At 43.4% G+C, this 17,812-nt stretch overlaps 3 protein-coding genes across 5 annotated transcripts; all 3 read left to right on the top strand.

Annotated features, from left to right (window-relative positions):
• The first annotated feature begins 293 nt into the window (after positions 1-293).
• On the top strand, positions 294-6,512 carry fbxo42 (F-box protein 42). 2 transcript variants are annotated; one of them, XM_084349739.1, is made up of 10 exons: positions 294-497; positions 1,482-1,761; positions 1,938-2,054; positions 2,632-2,766; positions 3,334-3,487; positions 3,603-3,713; positions 4,127-4,223; positions 4,447-4,503; positions 4,603-4,719; positions 4,816-6,512. In XM_084349739.1, exons 2-10 carry the CDS (start codon positions 1,488-1,490, stop codon positions 5,878-5,880), a joined length of 2,127 nt encoding a protein of 708 aa, XP_084205865.1. In that variant the 5' UTR covers positions 294-497; positions 1,482-1,487; the 3' UTR covers positions 5,881-6,512. The 2 variants fall into 2 exon arrangements, with proteins under 2 accessions (XP_084205865.1, XP_084205864.1); XM_084349738.1 differs by having other exon boundaries at positions 445-561.
• Positions 6,513-8,490: 1,978 nt separating this feature from the next.
• slc25a34 (solute carrier family 25 member 34) lies at positions 8,491-15,308 on the top strand. Of its 2 annotated transcripts, none has more exons than XM_084348554.1 (6): positions 8,491-8,573; positions 9,052-9,771; positions 11,737-11,802; positions 13,126-13,278; positions 13,385-13,519; positions 13,645-15,308. In XM_084348554.1, the coding sequence occupies exons 2-6, from the start codon at positions 9,268-9,270 to the stop codon at positions 13,813-13,815; spliced, it is 1,029 nt and encodes a 342-aa protein (XP_084204680.1). In that variant the 5' UTR covers positions 8,491-8,573; positions 9,052-9,267; the 3' UTR covers positions 13,816-15,308. The 2 variants fall into 2 exon arrangements, with proteins under 2 accessions (XP_084204680.1, XP_084204681.1); XM_084348555.1 differs by lacking the exon at positions 8,491-8,573 and adding an exon at positions 8,622-8,743.
• A 550-nt stretch (positions 15,309-15,858) lies between these two features.
• Positions 15,859-17,812, top strand: LOC311254628 (transmembrane protein 82-like). The gene is made up of 5 exons (XM_084348502.1): positions 15,859-15,933; positions 16,029-16,221; positions 16,333-16,750; positions 17,355-17,539; positions 17,692-17,812. The coding sequence occupies exons 1-5, from the start codon at positions 15,902-15,904 to the stop codon at positions 17,770-17,772; spliced, it is 909 nt and encodes a 302-aa protein (XP_084204628.1). The 5' UTR covers positions 15,859-15,901; the 3' UTR covers positions 17,773-17,812.

Raw genomic sequence — 17,812 nt, 5'->3', positions numbered from 1 at the left:
CATTAGAGGTTTTAGCAGTTTAAAAAGCCAATAGCCAATTGAATAAAAGATCATGTGTATCTGTCCATGCTGCCTTAAACCTCCACCCTGATGGAAGCATCTGGACCTCAACGTACACAAAACAACGTCACTACATCATTTACTACACCTAAAATTAGGCAAAATACCCACATCTAGAGGCTAATTATAATATGCAATTAATTATATTCAAGTATTATGGTAATTTGCTTGTTTGTAACTGGTTATAATGTGTAAGGCCAGCACATTTGCCCTCGGCAGCAGGGGGCGCAGTGTCTCGGACAGGGGACCCACCCTGCTGGTACCACAGACGGCGAGCGGCTGCTGGAGCGTCGCTGTGCTGCGGAGGACGCTGTTCACACAGAGCGGAAGATGGCGACTGTTTGGAGGCTGCAGAGGAACCTCCGGAGCTGATACCGGGGGGAAGGAGAGGACAGATACACACTCAGAGCCCACAAAAGACCACGTCTCAAACAACGGTATTAGTTGTGCCGCAACAGTTCAGGAGTTAAATTGATCATCCCAGGGGGAAACCCTGACAAAGTATGTGACATTAGAGGAGCTAACGCTAGTCAATTACTGCACACAGCCTCTGCTCAAGCTAACGCTAGCAAAGATTATCAGCACCAGACAAGACTGAAGATGTCAGCTAGCTTGTTAGCTAGTGGGGTGTAACGTTAGCTGAGCCTCTTTAGAGGGTGTCGTGTCATTAAAATAATTTAGAAGTGGGGTGTTTCCGTGATTGGAAAGGTATTTAAAATGAAACGCGTAATCTGTGGCTACATGCCGTTAGCTGAAGATTCATTGATGTTAGCTAATGATAGCTTGGATGCTTGTTAGCCTCTGCTAGCTTATGTTCTCTGAGGATCAAACGTTAAATTCAGGAACATGTAGCTGCTACGCGCCGGTTAGTCAGTGAAATAGTGGTGTTTAGCACAAGCTATTCCTCGTTCAGCTGTATACTACATATATCTTTTCGTTTATTTTCTTAGGTAGTTAGCTCAAGGTGGTAATTAGCTATAGCAATCTAACAATTCATTTATTATGTGACGGCTAGCTGGTCAGATGTGGCTAACGATATAAGAGGCTGTGTAGAGGGGCCAGCTGCTCGGTCTAAAGAAAGGGCACCACCCGTTTCAGACAATGGATGTTGACAATTAAGATTGCTGAGCACTAAATGCTGCTAAAATGAAAACCATGAAAATGGTGGTTACATCTTTGCAGTGTCATGGGGGTAGCACGAAATCTTCCAGTTGTGTTTTTAGGCTTCATCCTCATTAAGTTGCAGAAATCCAGTATAATACATAAAGGTCAGGTGTGAAACAGACCAGCCTACTGGGGAAAAAAAGCCCAATTTTAATCACTGCCACAGTGTAGCTTATTGTAACTCATGGTCAACATGCTCCTGAGCATCATCAACATTAATGCATACATCACTAGCATGTCTCCCCATGTCTCAACAGACAATAATGTCACGCTCTCCTGACAATGAGGATGGATGCTTTGTTGCCATGGATACAGAGGACGATGGTGCAGAGCCTGCTGGGATAACAGAGGAAGTGGAGGCAAAGATGGGGTCCTGCCGACAAGAAGGGAACATGGACAGCGGTGCCAAAGGAGGGGGGAGAACGATGGTGGAGTTGCCAGAGGAAGTTCTCGAATATATTTTGTCCTTCCTCTCACCTTACCAGGAGCACAAGACTGCTGCGCTCGTATGCAAGCAGTGGTATCGCCTTATTAAAGGTATGCCTGTCACATTTACATAATCTTATGTAAAACTGAATCAGAAGGTGGATACAGTGGGAGTGAGTGGGCATTATACTGTGAGCAGAGCAGTGAAACTTAGCTTTAAATACCTGAGAGGGGGAAAAAAACATAATAATAAAGTATTTTTAATTGTTTTGTGTTCCTGTCACTAGGTGTTGCTTATCAGTGCTACCACGGCTTCTTGAGAGCTGTCCAGGAGGGAAATATCCAATGGGAAAGTCGCACATACCCATATCCAGGAACCCCCATCACTCAGCGCTTCTCACACAGTCAGTATACGCTGCTGTGCAACCATTCGTGTCAAAATGGGCTGCACATGATGTTTACATTTTTTTTATGAATCTGCTCTTTCCTAGAAATCCGGTCACGCATCTAACATCTCAATCTCAACGTGGTTTTAGCTTTGTATCAGATAACGAGTTCAGTGTGAAGCAGATAACATGACTTCTGTCCTGTGCGAGACTGTGAAAAGAGCAACGTCAGACACTTCTGATATCTGATGAACTTCAACAACACTTAAAATAGATTTGTGTTCAGCTGATTTTGACAGAAATCTTCTTTGATCATTTTTTGTCAGAAAGCATTACGGTGGATTTTTTAAGGTCACCTGATGGAGGAAAGTAGGCCATCTTAAAGAATGACTATTTTAAATCACGAAGCAACCTCACAGTGCAGCTGCGTACCAACATGTACAGGGACTTGGAGATGTCTTCCATCTTCAATTTTATTGGAAACACTAGGCACAGATTTAACTCTCCTTGGCACACAAACAAAAAAGTATACTAAAAATGCTCAGAGCTCACTGTTGATCCTGTCGTGGTAATTTTTCTCTCTCTTGGGTTGCAGGTGCATGTTATTATGACTCAAACCAGTCCATGTATGTGTTTGGGGGTTGCACTCAGAGTAGCTGCAATGCTGCCTTCAATGATCTATGGAGACTTGACCTCAACAGCAAGGAGTGGATCCGCCCTTTAGCCTCAGGTATGACTCGGTTACAAGCAGTAATACGCAGTTAACGGGAAACAGAGCTCCTTTTACGACATGTCGCTCTGGTAAAAAAGTAACTTCACATGGAGCTTATGTAAGGGGGAACTGTGGGAGGGCGAACCACATGAGTGAATATAGTAGTCAGATGCTCAGCAGCAGTAGCAGAGTACACCGTGTTTGAGGAGGCGGTGATAAATATAAAGAAATACTGATGAAATGAGATTGTAGTGAAAAAATGATTTTACCAGCGCAGTTACATTTTATTGCTTGTATACTCTATGTGTATGTGCAAGCTAAGGACTAAGAGGCAGAGCTCTTTATGCTGTGTGGCACAAGAGCGTTTACTGAGAGATTTGGTTGATGACATCATGAAATCACTGCTCAGGCTTTTCTGTTCCGTGTACGAAACAGAACCATGTAGTCAAGGAGTAAAAGATTTAAAGGTGAATCGTCTTCGCCACTAAAATATTCTCGGGTATATTTGAATTGGAAAACCATATGAAAAAGAAATTCAGCTACATGCTAACATTTGAGTCATATCTTTGCTCTTTTGTTTTTCAGGCTCTTATCCATCTCCCAAAGCTGGAGCAACTCTAGTGATGCACAAAGATCTGTTGGTGCTGTTTGGCGGATGGACTCGGCCCAGCCCATATCCGCTGCACCAACCAGAGAGGTTCTTTGATGAAATCCACACTTACTCCCCTTCAAAGAACTGGTGAGAGAGACTTCCATGCTATGATTTAAAGGATGTAGTTGTGACGAGTAGGAGCTTCATACATCATCATCATCATCATCATCATGTTTCTCTCCCTTTTCTTTTGTTGCTTCAGGTGGAACTGTATAGTGACAACACATGGACCTCCACCTATGGCTGGCCACTCTTCTTCTGTGATTGGAAACACCATGGTGGTGTTTGGGGGATCACTAGGAGCACGTCAAATGTATGAACATATTAACTTGTATTGTACACAATACGTGCTGCATGAATTACATCTGTAACTTTTTTACAATACAGCAAATATGACGTGACATCTGGTCACATTTGCAAAGTTGCAAAGTTCCCACTCGGTGTTCGTACATAGTAAAAAAGTTATTGAGTTCTCAGATGACAGGTGACCGAGTAAATGATTTACTGAGGTGAGGAAGTATCGTCCCAGTGTACATTCATTAGTATCAGCGTCCCGAACTAGGGTCGTGTTTTAACAACACTCCACCTCAGAAATGGAAGTAATGATATTTTAATGTGAAACACATTTCAGCTTTAAGTCTGAAACTTCTGTTAAGTGGGATGTATTCATGAGTAAAATCTTTGGCTGTCGCACCTCACCATGTTGTCTGTGATGGCTCTGATCAGGAGTAACGAGGTCTGGGTTCTGGATCTGGAGCAGTGGTCCTGGTCCAAACCGCCCATATCTGGCCCATCACCCCACCCACGAGGAGGCCAATCGCAAGTAAGAAGGCTTCAACATTCAAGCTAGACAAAATAATATGTATATTTTTCTGACAATTTGGGGTAGTGTTCAGTCCAAGTGTTGCTTGGATTTTCAACATTTTCACACAGCTTTCACCTCACCATCTCACCACCTCACGCAGGTGGTTGACAATGTGCCAGACACCTACACTTTCTCTTTTCAGATGACATTAAATGACACCTTTTAAATGTCTTCCTACTAGATTGTGATTGACGATCAGACGTTGCTCATCTTGGGAGGCTGCGGTGGCCCTAATGCAGTAAGTTATTTTTGTAACTTTGTTCTTGTATCAGAGCAACGCCCCTGTGATTATAAGTGAGTACAGTCTGGACTTATCCTGTTGTCTTGTGTGATGAAGCTCCTTAAAGATGCCTGGCTCCTCCACATGGATGCACCACCATGGAGGTGGCAGCAGCTGCAAGTAGAAAATGAGGACCACGGGGCCCCGGAGCTGTGGTGTCACCCAGCTTGTAGAGTAAGTGTCTGTCCGAGCTCCTTTCCAGCACATATATTCTCTAGATTCAGCGCTAATGTGTCTTTTTTCTCCTTCATCTTGTCTATTTACCTCTAGGTTGGCCAGTGTGTGGTAGTTTTCTCACAGGCTCCATCTGGCCGCGCACCGCTCAGCCCAAGTCTTAACTCTCGGCCCTCCCCAATAAGTGCCACTCCTGCCCCTCTGGGCCCCGAACCGCCTTCCCTGCGCTCTCAGTCTCCAGTTCGGAGCGGGGCCGCTGGTGTCGTCCTGGGAGCAGTTGAAGAGGCTCCGTGTGTAAATGGCCGATGGGGCACGCTGAGACCTCGGCCTTCAGCTAGAGGAAGTGCCAGAGATGGGAGCCCGTCCTCATCCCAGCAGCCGTCACCTTCACAAGGCCCAGACAGCCCTCCTCTTCCTCCACTTCCCCCGTTATTAAATGGATCCTCCCCTTCGCCCCGGACCAGCCCATCCCAGGCTGCATCTCCTCCCTCCCGCCCTCACCTGCCTGCCTCCACAGACTATGACTGGGAGTCTCCCCCTTCTGCCGCTCACCACCCCGAGGTGCCCAGCACTAACGGCCTGCATACACCTCCTTCAGGCTCTCCGCGCACTCCCCCAGGAGCGGTGTCCCCCGCTGCCTTACGACGAGGTCTGGAAGCAGTGAAAAACAAATCTTCATCATCTTTACCGTCTTCATCATCATCGTCTTCCCTTCAGACACAGGGAGCTTCTCCTGGAGGAGGAAGTGGTGGTGGTGGAGGAGGTGCAGGTCCTCCTGGAACCCCTCCGTCATCATCCTCCAGCCCTCCACAGGCTGCTGGAGCTGATGGACACGCTATCCCACCTATTGCACGGCGTCTTGGCCATCACCCGCCTCAGAGCCTGAACGTAGGGAAACCTCTGTACCAGTCTCTCAACTGCAAACCCATGCAGATGTACGTGTTGGATGTGTCCCGGGCCAAAACTGCTGGGGTGGTGTCCTGGAGAGTGTATGGGAACGGGACTCCCGCTGCAGTTACAGGGCCCCCTGAGACCAGCCTTCACACAGTGGTACAGGGAAGGGGAGAGCTCATCATTTTTGGGGGCCTCATGGACAAAAAACAGAATGTGAAGTACTACCCTAAAACCAACGCCTTGTACTTTGTACGCGCTAAAAGGTAATGCAGCTGCGGGTGGGATCGGGAAGACGGACGCACCCTGTGACCACACAAGGGAATTGACACACAAGGCCTTTTTCCTGTAGAAAGGATTATGGGAAAAAAAAACATAATCATTGTTAGATGTTCCACTTCAAATTCACTATTCTCCCTTCTGCCTACAGCAAACATTCAAAATAAAACACTTTAACTACACTTTGATAAAAACATTTGTTTGAGTGAGAATCCTGACTGTTTGTAAGAGAGTGTGTGCTTGTGTGCGACTGCAGTGATTAGAGAGAACAGGAAAAAATTTTTGTCGTTCCCCAAAAGGTGATCAACCAAACAATAACATTTCTGTTTTTCTGTGTCAACCTCCTCTGAACTCTCGAAAGAGAGGAACTCATGAAGAACGGACGCTTTTAACAGAAACGGTTGACAACTACCTTGCTTTTTGTATCACTCTTTAAAAGCCTGCAATGTTTACATTGAAAATGGTGTGAGTGTGTGTGTATGTGTGTCACGTGTGCACGGTGGTGGTTAAAAGTTGTTGACTAATGTGTGTCGGGGGCCATGGTGGGTGGGAGATGTGGCACTGTACTATAAACATAGTTAAACAATAAAGGCCTCCATGTCTGACCTGTCAGTCTTACAGTTCCTCCTCTGTGTGTCTCTGTGTTTCTGAGATGGTTTGAAAAACACTCTGCGATTCAATTCAGACTAAAGACCAGTTAATTTAAGGTTAAATTATGGGTTAGCAAGTACTGGTTAGCGTAAGTCTCCAGAAAATTAATGTAAGTCTATGTAAAGTCTCCAAAAGTGCATGTCACTTTCAATCTGTGTGTGTGTGTGTGTGTGTGTGTGTGTGTGTGTGTGTGTGTGTGTGTGTGTGTGTGTGTGTGTGCGCTCACATAAACATCACTGCATTTGATTTAGAGCTTCTAATCTCTTGTAAAAAAATATATTTTAATCATTTATTTTATTTAAATTGATCACATTTACATAAAAAAAAAACAACTCAACCTTAAAGCGAACACAGCTGAGTTGTGTGGAAGCAAAGAAGGCCATAACTGAACTGTATACTGAACTGAAAACCTACATTAATACTAAACTATTTAAATGTTATTGTCTTCGTAGCATTAAAATATGTCATAAAAAAGACAGGAGTGAGACAGCTGTTTTAAAGTGAGGTAATGGCTTTGTTGATGGTAAAACAAATTAAATTTGTTTAAAGGTGCGCTCTGTAGTTTCAGGGAAGACATTTGAATCAGCAGGGAAAGATCTTCACTGACTGATTTTTTTTTTATGCCTAAACAAACTAAATAAACAAACTGTCTTTGTTTTCATGACTGAATAAACTAAATAAACAAACTGTCCTGAAAGGGCAAAACACTTTCATACTGTTATACTTTGTTTATATGTGGCGGACCCTGCCACCTTTCTAGCCTCAAACTGTTCTGGGGACCTTATTTTCCTCTGAGAACATCTTGTTTATTCAGTAACGGAAATAAACAAATGTCTGTGTTTGTATCACTACCTCATTAAATTCTGAGCTAGACTTTCTTCTTTAAAACCACATAGTGCCCCATAAAAACAAATTAAATTTGTTTTAGTGCCGTATGGTATCATCAGACTACAGAGCAGCTTCTTGCCTCAGGATGTGACACCCCTCATCTCATCTAAAGCACCATGAAACATCGTCTTAATTGTGTGACTTGTTTGACCCACAGTCAGAACGACTATACCAGGGAAATAACCAATCTTCTTGCAGATGGTCTGGTCTGCTGCCATTTAATTACCAGTTAGAAGTTCCTTGCAGCACATCTGAGCATTCAGTACTGATTAAATCTCACTGCTGGGTGTTCAGCTAATAAAGATTCAAATAATTTTGGCCTCTGTTTGCTTGTATGAGAAGTCTTCACACCTTAATGACACCTGGGCAAACTCCAGCTGCTGAGGAAGATCATGTGAAACCATTGAAAGTTCCTGGACAGCCACTTATCAGCCTTGTTTGTCTTGACTGTTTGTGTTTCTAAGATCAACAATTAACTTTAACAATTTATTCAATGAGTCATATATCTGATGGTGTAGAGCTGAAGAAGAGCGCCCTCTAGTGTCTCCTTTACATCCAGCACATAAAGTACAGGGCATGAAGATGAGTCATCTTAACTGCAAGTGGCATCATTTGTTCCCAGTGTCAATTACAACAACATTTAACAACATATCTCTGAGTATGTATGATTCCTCAACAGATCTGCCACATTACTTTTCACTGTTTACTGAATCATTTTGTTGTGTCTATAAAACAGTCATGATGTACACACAGATGTATTTCAGGTTCATGGTCCTGGAGTGAAACAGAGCTCAAGTTTGTTTTGTTTCTGAGATTATCCAGACTATCTTTGGCAGATTAACCTTGTTTCAGACACCTATCCCTGCTCTCCTCTCCCTCAGACACTCCACCCCCCCACCCTCTTTGACCAACAATAACCTTTTACCCAGAGAGCTCCCATTGGATTTGGGCAGGGGCAGTTAAGAGCAGAGCCGTCTGATTGGTGCACACTCAGGGATGTGGGGATGTGGCAGACGGGACTGGCACTCCATTGGCTCTGACCCCAGGGAGTGGGAGGGGCCTCTGACAATGAATGTGCTGAGGACACATGTTTACAATGATGGGGGAGAGAGGAAGAATGGAGCTGCTCACGAGCGCTGAACACTGTGAGTTTCTCAATGAAGTCACCAAATTAAATAGATATATTGATAACTTATCCAGAGGCACAGGAGAGCAGAGTGTGTTTCCCTCTGGTACTTCTACTCAGCTTGTTTGTGTAGTTGTAGGTTGGGTTGAGTGAATTCATGAGGAGAGGGGCTTGACTTCTTCATGTCAGGTGATTTTGAGGTGGTCCTACATCCTTAAATGTTTGATTTATCAGCTTTTCCCTCTCTGTTTTTGCACTTTCAGTTGTAGTGTTGTTGAATTTTACAGCTGCAAGTTGAGAGAGTTAAACAGCAGGAAGTGTTTTCTGATATCTGTCATGTGAGGAGCTAAAAGCTGAATGTTTTCCCTTCCAGCAGGACTCCTATCAGCCTTTCTCTTGACGCACATGCACTGTCTGTCCTGATATGTAGAGCTCAGCCTGAACCTGGACATCACAATTCAAACATGTTAATTCAATATGCTAACATTTTGTTGCAGATGGTGCCTCTGTTGATCAGCCTGACAGTCAAGGAAGCTAACGAAAGGACACCAAAGGGACACATGCCAAAAAGATACTAAATGAGTTATCACACCAGCTGATAGCTTTTGTTGCTCTGTTCTGTACCAAGTACAATACATCTCCCTGTTCCTGGACAAACTGAAAACAAAGGGGGACAAGTCATCACAGGACAAACTGAAATCCACCTCTCAGGGATGACCAGTGCTCGGCTGCTGCAGCAAGCCTCCCCAGAAGAGTCTGTGTTTGCTGCCCAACCTTCCCACAGGATGGCATCCACTGTGTCCGCCGTACCCCGCGGTGTGTTCGGCCCCTCGCCTCCTCCTCCAGCTGTCTGGCCACCTCTGGACTTCGCCCTGGGTGCTCTCGCCTGCTGTGCCGCCTGTGTGTTCACCAATCCCCTGGAGGTTGTGAAGACCCGCCTGCAGCTCCAGGGAGAGCTGCGTTCGAGGGGATCCTACCAGAGACACTACCGAGGAGTCTTGCAGGCTCTCTGGGTGGTGGGCCGCACGGACGGGCTCCGGGGCCTGCAGAAGGGGCTCTCAGTCGGGCTGATCTACCAGGGTGTGATGAATGGAGTGAGGCTGGGGTCCTACTCCTACTGTGAAGCTCTGGGTATGACCTCCTTCCACGGGGGGAGCCTCATGTCAGGGGCAGCAGCCGGGGCGCTGGGTGCCTTCATTGCCTCTCCTGCCTACCTGGTAAGTTTACTTTTTCTTATGACCCCTTAAAACACAACAATCTCCACTTGTAACCCCTCAAAACAGGGTGAGTGTCTGTGAGTTGGCTGAAGAGGTGAAACTATGGAATATTTGGCAAGAAAATAGCAAAAAGTTTGAAAAATAAACACTGGTGAACCTTACATATTCATCTTATGACCCCTTGAGTGGCTCCTGAGGGGAACTCTTGCTCTATATGTCATGACAGGTCAGCACTACAAGCCATTTTTTATAGGCACGTTTATATTGTGTCCCGTTCGTGTTTTCTAATGTTTGTCCAAAAAATGACACACCTATGTGAAATGTATGAAACAGTCTTATGCACCCTTTTCTTGTGAACATTTAAAAATATGTCCCTTAAACGTCACTTTGGTGGTCTCTGTTGTTTCTGTTTGTGGTCTAAAACTAAGATTAACAGGAAACTGAAACCCCACGGACCAGAGTGGATCGTATGATCGGGTTACACTCAACCTCACACACGTGAAACCTAATTTAAACCTAAGTTAATTAACATCCAAACAACTGACGTGAGCTAAAGGAAGACAAGTGAGCTATTGTGGAAAGGCGATATGGGTAACTGTATACAGATGTATAATGCAAAAGGTTTCAGCGTGACACTTTTTTCTTTAAAGCACACGGGTTGAATGACGAACCTTTACTGGAACCAGTTGGATCACCTTCCCTGAAGTAATAATCTACAGCAAGGGCTTTTGCCGCCTCTGATCCACCAGCGGAGGTAGCAATAGAGCAGCAGCAGAGATGAATCAACATCTGTGTAATGACACACCGGAGCAGCGCTCTGCTGGCACTGCTGGGTTCAGTGTTAAAAAAAACAAAGGCAGTATAGAGGCGAGCCTTCGCTGCAGCACTATAGTGAAATCTCTAAGTAAAAGGGGCTATAGCTGATTGTTGAGTGTGATCCCCAGGTCTTCAGATAAAGCCACATTGGTTTGGGTGGCTTGGATCCAACGTCAACCCAAAGCGACCTGGTGATGAAACTCACAAATCAACTACATCTCTCCAGAAATGCTGTAAGGTTACATGGTGTTGCTTTAGAAGTTTAGACAAAGCTTATATGAGGTCTCAGCAGTCTGTGGTGTGTATGTAGTCCGGTTATTCGCAGGTCACATCTTGTTTGACAGAACACAAGATAAAAGAATACGATGATCTTAAGCTGACTTAAGCGTATCCTGTCCAGATGGATGAGTAACATATCTCTACATTACTCATCTGTTGACATGCAGCTCCCACAGCTTTCTTAAGATAGAGTCAGATTTAATGTGCATCCATAAAAACCGGCGAGACTCATAAATGTTTATTTTCTTAACAGGTGTTTTGACATGAAAACCAGTCTCAAATGACTCTCACGGCACAATTCATGAACGTCCTCTGCTTCTCCCCCTTTAAGCTACAGGAGCAATGTTGTTGTCGATACATTTTAAACCACGTAACCTTTTGCTCCGTCATGGAAAGACAATATTGTTTGATGAGGTGCCTGTGAATATCTAGGTCACTAAATATACCCTGCACTGAGCTTCAACCTTCCCACTGTTGCCAGAAATATACAGTATCTCGTGGCTCCTTGCTGTGTGCTGCTGGCAGCAATTGAAGGAGGAGCTGGGAAGGTTATTTTTCATTGACGCTTGAATGAGATTGAGTAGAGAGGCGTCTTAGTTTTGTGCTATAATTGCTGCAACAGTTTGATTGTAAGGTTTCATCCTAATGAGTCACTGAGGAATTGAGTTAACCTGCAAACAGGTGTGTTATGAGCCTCACACCTGGTGATTGTTACCTGTAATCGTTGCATAACTCATCCCAGTCTGACGCAGACATTATCCAACTTAGTGACCGGTCTGGTTTTGTCCGTACTTACTTTTATTTTTTGGCACAGTATCTCGTACAGTCTGAATGCACAATTAAACCGTGTGTGTTGTATTTTCTTCACAGGTGAAGACACATCTGCAGGCTCAAACGGTGGAAGCCATAGCAGTAGGCCACCAGCACAACCATCTGGTGAGACGGACAAAATAAGTCACACAAATACACTTTCATTTGTTCTATATATTTGGAATTGGGATGCACGATAATATCAGCATCTTAAAGGATTTAGAGAGATCTATTGGCAGAAATGGAAGATAATATATTTATAAATTATGTTTTAATTACCGTTTAATCACCTGATATTCAGAATTGTCATCTTTTTGTTACCTTAGAATGAGCTTTTTACATCTAGAGAGGGCCTATTTCAGTCTGCCATGTTGCTCTGCTGTGTTTCTACAGTAGCTGAAAACAGGGAGGGCCTTTCAGTTTTTTGCCATTTTTAGCAGCCACCATATAGGGAAGGGTGAGGAGAGGGGTATTTCAATAGTTGCAACCTCACAGAGGTAGTAGTCTTAGGGTGTCAGACCAGGTGGATAGAGCGTGTTGGACAAGTTTAAATCTGCATTCCTGAGTGGCAGCCATTGTCACCGTGGACTTGTGGCCTCCATTTTCTCAGACCATGCTGACTTGCAATTTTCAATTGCCTGAAACAGAAATACAGCAAAAGTCAACTTCTTTCTGCATAATTACCTAAAGAGTTGAACTGCTCGTGCTCGAAACGAGAGCTGTATAACTCATCTCCTTCTACCTGTGGCCATGAACCTTTCAATCATCCCTTCAACAACATTACTAAACTCAAAAACTCAAAATTCAGAGTAAACACATGTAAGTGTTACCAGAAATATGTGCTTAAAGTGTCCAGAGTTAAAGCTCTCATTATGGAGAGTGAACCCTTTTTTTTATATATATATATATTATTCATTTGTATCTAACTCTACTTATGATACTATATGGTTATTTATGCATGACAGAGCATCATAGTTTATACAGTGATCATACATTTTATATGCAAAATCTGCCTACATGACAAAAACAAACTTTGTTTTGTTTTTTTCAAAATCAGGTTTCTTTTCTGTGTGCGCTCCAGGGAATATCAATTAAACTGGTGGTCACTCACCTTTTTATTGGTAATAAACTAATTTACATTTCACCACTGATGGATACTGTACTGTGTTTACTGTGTTTGAACTTTGTACTGATGCCACGTTATGTAAGAGCTGAAGTCAGGCCAACTAGTCGTATTCAGTCACCCATGTAGGCGGTCAACATTTACAAAGACAGACTTCTGTAGAGGCGGATAAAAATAAAAAGACAGAAATACAATATTGATTATACGACCCAGTGATCCAAAGCTGTTTATACACACAACATTACAACTCTGTTATCAGCAGAAAACTGACATCAGAAAATTGCTCCTGAGCATAAATGAAATACTTTTTTATTCTTCCACTTCAGGGAATGTCTGATGCCTTTGTTACCATCTATAGAAGAGAAGGTTTAACTGGCCTTTGGAGGGGAGTGAACGGGGCCGTGCCTCGAGTCATGGTTGGATCAGCTGCTCAGCTGGCAACCTTCACCTCGGCCAAGGACTGGGTGTCACAGTCACAGGTAGGTGTGACAAACAGCTGACGTTTTAACTGCACATGGAACCAGACAGCTGCATCAGCCAAAAGTGGACCCTTGATTACTAATCGGTTTCTTTCTTTCCTCTCAGTTGTTCAGTCCAAACAGCTGGCTCACGGCGTTGATAGCAGCCATGATCAGTGGAGTGGCTGTGGCGTTCACCATGACACCGTTTGATGTCATCAGTACACGTCTCTACAACCAGCCGGTGGATGAATCTCATAGGGTGAGTTTAAGTGAGGTCTTTCCATCTAATTTATTTTTGCACTCACTAATGGCACAAAAGACTCTCAGATCAAGTCAGGACGAAAACTCCAGAGATTAATTTGTTTTTCCTTGTCTGCCTTTCAGGGACGTCTGTACCATGGATTTTCAGATTGTATGCTGAAGGTGTGCCAAGCTGAGGGCCTGCTGGGGTTGTATAAAGGCATGGGCCCTGTCTTCCTGCGTTTGGCCCCGCACACAGTGCTCAGCATGCTGTTCTGGGATCTGATGAGGCAGCAGACAGTGAAGGACAAATAGAGCCGGGGAAGGAGCTGAAACACCCCAGACACCTGAGTTTGATTGACTGGACTCCGTTAAGCTACAAAAGTGGTCCATCAGTTAATAAAACACTGAATTTAAAGCAACATTATGGTTTTTACCTTAAATAACAGTTTCAAAACCATGTTGATGGTACAGTGTCTCGTAATAGGGTGTCTCAGCCACTCCGCCCCTTTTAGCACTTGTTTCTGCACCATGTAGCTTCAGTGAGAGGATAGGATCACAGCGTAACATACATGTTTACTTCAACATACAAGTTTTAAATACATAACCATGTTATGATGTAATGAGTTTGGTTTTTAGTTAGCACCTACTTTATGTCTGACAAGTTCTTAAGGACCTGGGATTTGTATTTAAGACAGTGGTGTTGCACTCAGAAACTGTGGGGGGCGATAAATCGCACAAAATGCAAATTTTCTACATAATGTTGCTTTAAAGCAAACGTTCAACACTCTGGGAAATATTTTAAAGCAGAGAGTTTGATGAGAAGATTGATACCACCCTCATGTCTGTACAGTACATGTGAAGCTACAGCCAGCAGCTGGTTAGCTTAGCTTAGCTTGGAGACTGGAAACAGGGGGAAAAGCTAGCCTACCTCTGTCGACTGTAATAAAATCCACCTACCAGCACATCTAAAGCTCCATAATTAACACATTATGTCTGACTGTACCACAATCAAAGTGTTGAAATGTTAAGTTTCTTTAGGAGAAGGGCACTCGCCGGATTATTTCTTGGCGATGACCGTTACTTCCACTGGTTGCCTGGCAGCTGCTCAGAGCCAAGAGTCAGTAACCTCCTCATAAAAAGGAAATTTGTTGTTTTTACCCTTTGGTTTTTGTACAGATTAAACAACATTCAAGATGTTCACTGGTGAGCTTTCGAGGTGCTGGATTTTGTTCCAATTTGACAAACCAGCCTTTGTGCTAAACTAAGCTAACGGCTGCTAGCTTTATATTTACCTTCTTCTCTTTGAACTCTACTCTTTGAAAGAAAATAAGCACATTTGCCGTAATGTCGACGTACTCCTTGAAGGGAGATGAGCCGGATGGATGGATGAGCTTTCAGTACTTGATAAAAATGGACACATGTTGCACAAACTCACATTTCAGGAGTTCACATCATATTTTACCGAATAATGAAGTTGGTGATGAACTATCAGGTTTTACTTTAATACCTCACGTGATGAATTTACAAAGCTGAAATGAGAGGAGTGAGACTTTTGTGATGATCTGGAGAACAGATCTGAGTAATAAAAAATAAGCTCTGTTTATCATGTTTGGATTTGTTCAGAGTTGAATGGATAACTCTAGTTGCTTTGTCTGTAACTACTCATACCTGAAGCCAAGAATGCCATTTGATTTGAAGGTTTTTCTTTACAGGAATGTAACCTACGGGTACTTACGGCCTTTGAACAGCAGTTTGTAGTAATGATGATAATTATAACAATAAATTTTTGTATGAAAAGTGTTAAAGAGCCTACATTTGTTTTTTTAAGTGCTTAATCTTGAAACTACACGACGTCTTGGCTGCATTGTAAGCAAAGTGAGATTTGATTTTGATTCAGTTCAGAGGGGTCTGATTGCTCTTTGAGTCTTATCATGTTTTTGAGGGGATTTTCAGCCTCTTTCATCAGGAAGTGATTAAACTGACAAAAACAGTCAAATCACATTTGACCTTTGGAGCCGAAGCATGGAGCGCACTCGGACCCGATCAGCAGGAACAAATAAAGACAACGTGACGGTTTGGCTCCCAGGAATTCAGCATTAACTGACTTGTAGTTTTCTAATCAGGACTGAAGCAGCATGAGTGAGAGATCATAGCAACATAAAAATGTTTCTCCCCTTCTCCTGGATCCTGGGAACTTCTGAAGTGACAACTTCTGTTTCAAACCCAATAGACAGTTATTTTCAAGGTGAGTTTACTGTTTTTTTTTCTCCTCATGGCAATAAAAAAAAGATAAAATCCTCATAATTTCTGTGTAAACTAGTTTCTTATGTTTTGCTTGTGATGTTCATGTTTTAAAGGTCTTGTGGGTGCATGTGGAATATCAGTGCTGTGCAATTTGATGAGAGTTAACAACTTCATTCAAACATGCAGGTGAGATTATTCTGTAAAAAGGAGAAAAAACATTCAATATCTATTTAGGGTTTTGTATTTGCAGCATATCTATTGTGTATTTTTATTTCCTACAGTGATTCTGAATCTGAAACTGAAAGCAAAGAGCAGTCACCCTCTCCTGTTAACCCTCTGAGAGGCAGCTGGAGATCAGCTCTCAAGTTCTGGTCCGTGGCGGTCCTCCTGTCTCTGGTGGGCTCGAGGGTTTCCTCTCTCATAGTGCTGGAGTTTTGTCTCCGAGCTGTTTCTGCCTGGGCAGCAGCTCGAACGGTGAGTTCCTTAAGCACAAGAACAGATCAGCTGGTAACACATTTATTTAACCTCTTTCTATTGCCAATCTGATCTATTTTCATCCATGCTCCTGTACCTATCTGACCTCAGGATCCCAACGGCAGAGGCCTGGACCTGCTCCTCATCCAGTGCCAGTTCTCCCTGGGTTGTGGCCTCACTTGCACTCTGGCCTTCCTCCATCAGGGGGCTCCACACAGCTCTCTCAGCTTGCTATTGGCAGCCGCTCTCAGCTGGGCACTGGCAAGTGTCAGCCACAGTCTGTGGAGCCATGTGGCCAGACTCTACCCATTACACAGCAAAGAGCGTTACTGTGGGAAGTGCATCACCATCCTGACCTCCGGACACACCATACTGACCTCACTGCAAAGAGCGGTTGTCTTGGCCTTTGCTCTAGCAACTGTGGCTTCAACCGCTACAGTTTATGAGCACTTCCTGTCCCAGAAGGATGCTCTGAAGTTTTGGACTCCACTGACACTCTGCTACACGATGCTGGTGGTCTATATTCAAGGTGATTGTCAGATGAACTACTTGAGGAGTGAAACTTGATCTGAACTTAAATTTAATTCTTGTATAAAAAACATTCTTTATATTGTTTCTATTGCTTTTCTTTAACTTATATTTGTATATATGTTTTACTTATTTATTACTACTGTTTTAATTGATGCTCTCTATTTTTGCTATCCCCTTTGCTGCTGAAATATTGCAAACTTCCCCGTTGTGCGACTAAAAAAGGATTATCTTATCTCATCTTATCTTAAAAACTAGTTTGTTCACCCATCCTCAGTGACAAATGACCAAAGACAAACAAGTCAGTCGAGTCACAGCAGAAAACAAATGAAAGATCATAAGCAACATATGTTCCTAGAGAACATTAATGTAGCACAGACATCCACAGAGCCACTAAATTAAAAATACTATGCTGGTGTTGTCTTGAAACAGGAAAGAAATGAGACCTCAGAAATAACAATTTAAACCAGTGATGGGGTACATTTATTTACACACAACTCATGTCTTGAAAAAGAAGCAGATATTCTGTCATTTAAAAGTTATACTGCTGTCAGCCAAAATATCTTTCAGGATCACTGTGTAATGTTTTTGTGTCACTTGCACAGAGGATCAGAATCGGCACACTGGTACGGAGGCCCTGTTACAGACTGTCGTGCTGAGACTGGGAGCCATTCTGGTGCTCATGCTGACCGTGGGTGACTGGTTGGATGTCCTACACGTCCTCATCACTTTCCTGGGTGAAGCAGTCTGTCTGCTGCCCTCTCAGGACCTGCTGCAAGCTGTGTTACAGGTCTGTGTGCATCATCTTCCCTTTTGATATTTAAGCTATCACTTCTTCAATGTGGCCATTTCTGTATTCATTTTTTTATACTGGTTATGTGTTAGTAACAAGTACTGTGAAAATTACAGATGGCATTTAATTGTTTCATGCTTTAATTTTAGGAAGAAGAAGAAGATACGAGCTTAACCAAGCCCAGGCACAAAACAAGGGAACGCACATGGAGAACATCAGATGACAGTTGACGATGTACCTGAATGAAATCTACCTCAAATACCAGTGACT

Source organism: Pagrus pagrus (genome assembly GCF_965226575.1).
Source record: "Pagrus pagrus genome assembly, chromosome: 3".
NCBI classification, from domain to species: domain Eukaryota; kingdom Metazoa; phylum Chordata; class Actinopteri; order Spariformes; family Sparidae; genus Pagrus; species Pagrus pagrus.
Note: the sequence above shows the minus strand (reverse complement) of the source record. Positions and strands in the feature narration are given on the sequence as shown.

Bases quoted from the DNA above. Each gene is read 5' to 3' on its own strand.
- fbxo42 (XM_084349739.1), top strand. From the start codon at position 1,488: ATGTCACGCTCTCCTGACAATGAGGATGGATGCTTTGTTGCCATGGAT. The intron at 2,055-2,631 runs GTCAGTATACGC...CTTGGGTTGCAG, and splicing joins CACTCAGCGCTTCTCACACA to GTGCATGTTATTATGACTCA. The intron at 4,504-4,602 runs GTAAGTTATTTT...TGTGTGATGAAG, and splicing joins GCTGCGGTGGCCCTAATGCA to CTCCTTAAAGATGCCTGGCT.
- slc25a34 (XM_084348554.1), top strand. From the start codon at position 9,268: ATGACCAGTGCTCGGCTGCTGCAGCAAGCCTCCCCAGAAGAGTCTGTG. The intron at 9,772-11,736 runs GTAAGTTTACTT...TTTTCTTCACAG, and splicing joins TTGCCTCTCCTGCCTACCTG to GTGAAGACACATCTGCAGGC. The intron at 13,520-13,644 runs GTGAGTTTAAGT...TCTGCCTTTCAG, and splicing joins CGGTGGATGAATCTCATAGG to GGACGTCTGTACCATGGATT.
- LOC311254628 (XM_084348502.1), top strand. From the start codon at position 15,902: ATGAGAGTTAACAACTTCATTCAAACATGCAG. The intron at 16,222-16,332 runs GTGAGTTCCTTA...ATCTGACCTCAG, and splicing joins CCTGGGCAGCAGCTCGAACG to GATCCCAACGGCAGAGGCCT. The intron at 17,540-17,691 runs GTCTGTGTGCAT...CTTTAATTTTAG, and splicing joins TGCTGCAAGCTGTGTTACAG to GAAGAAGAAGAAGATACGAG.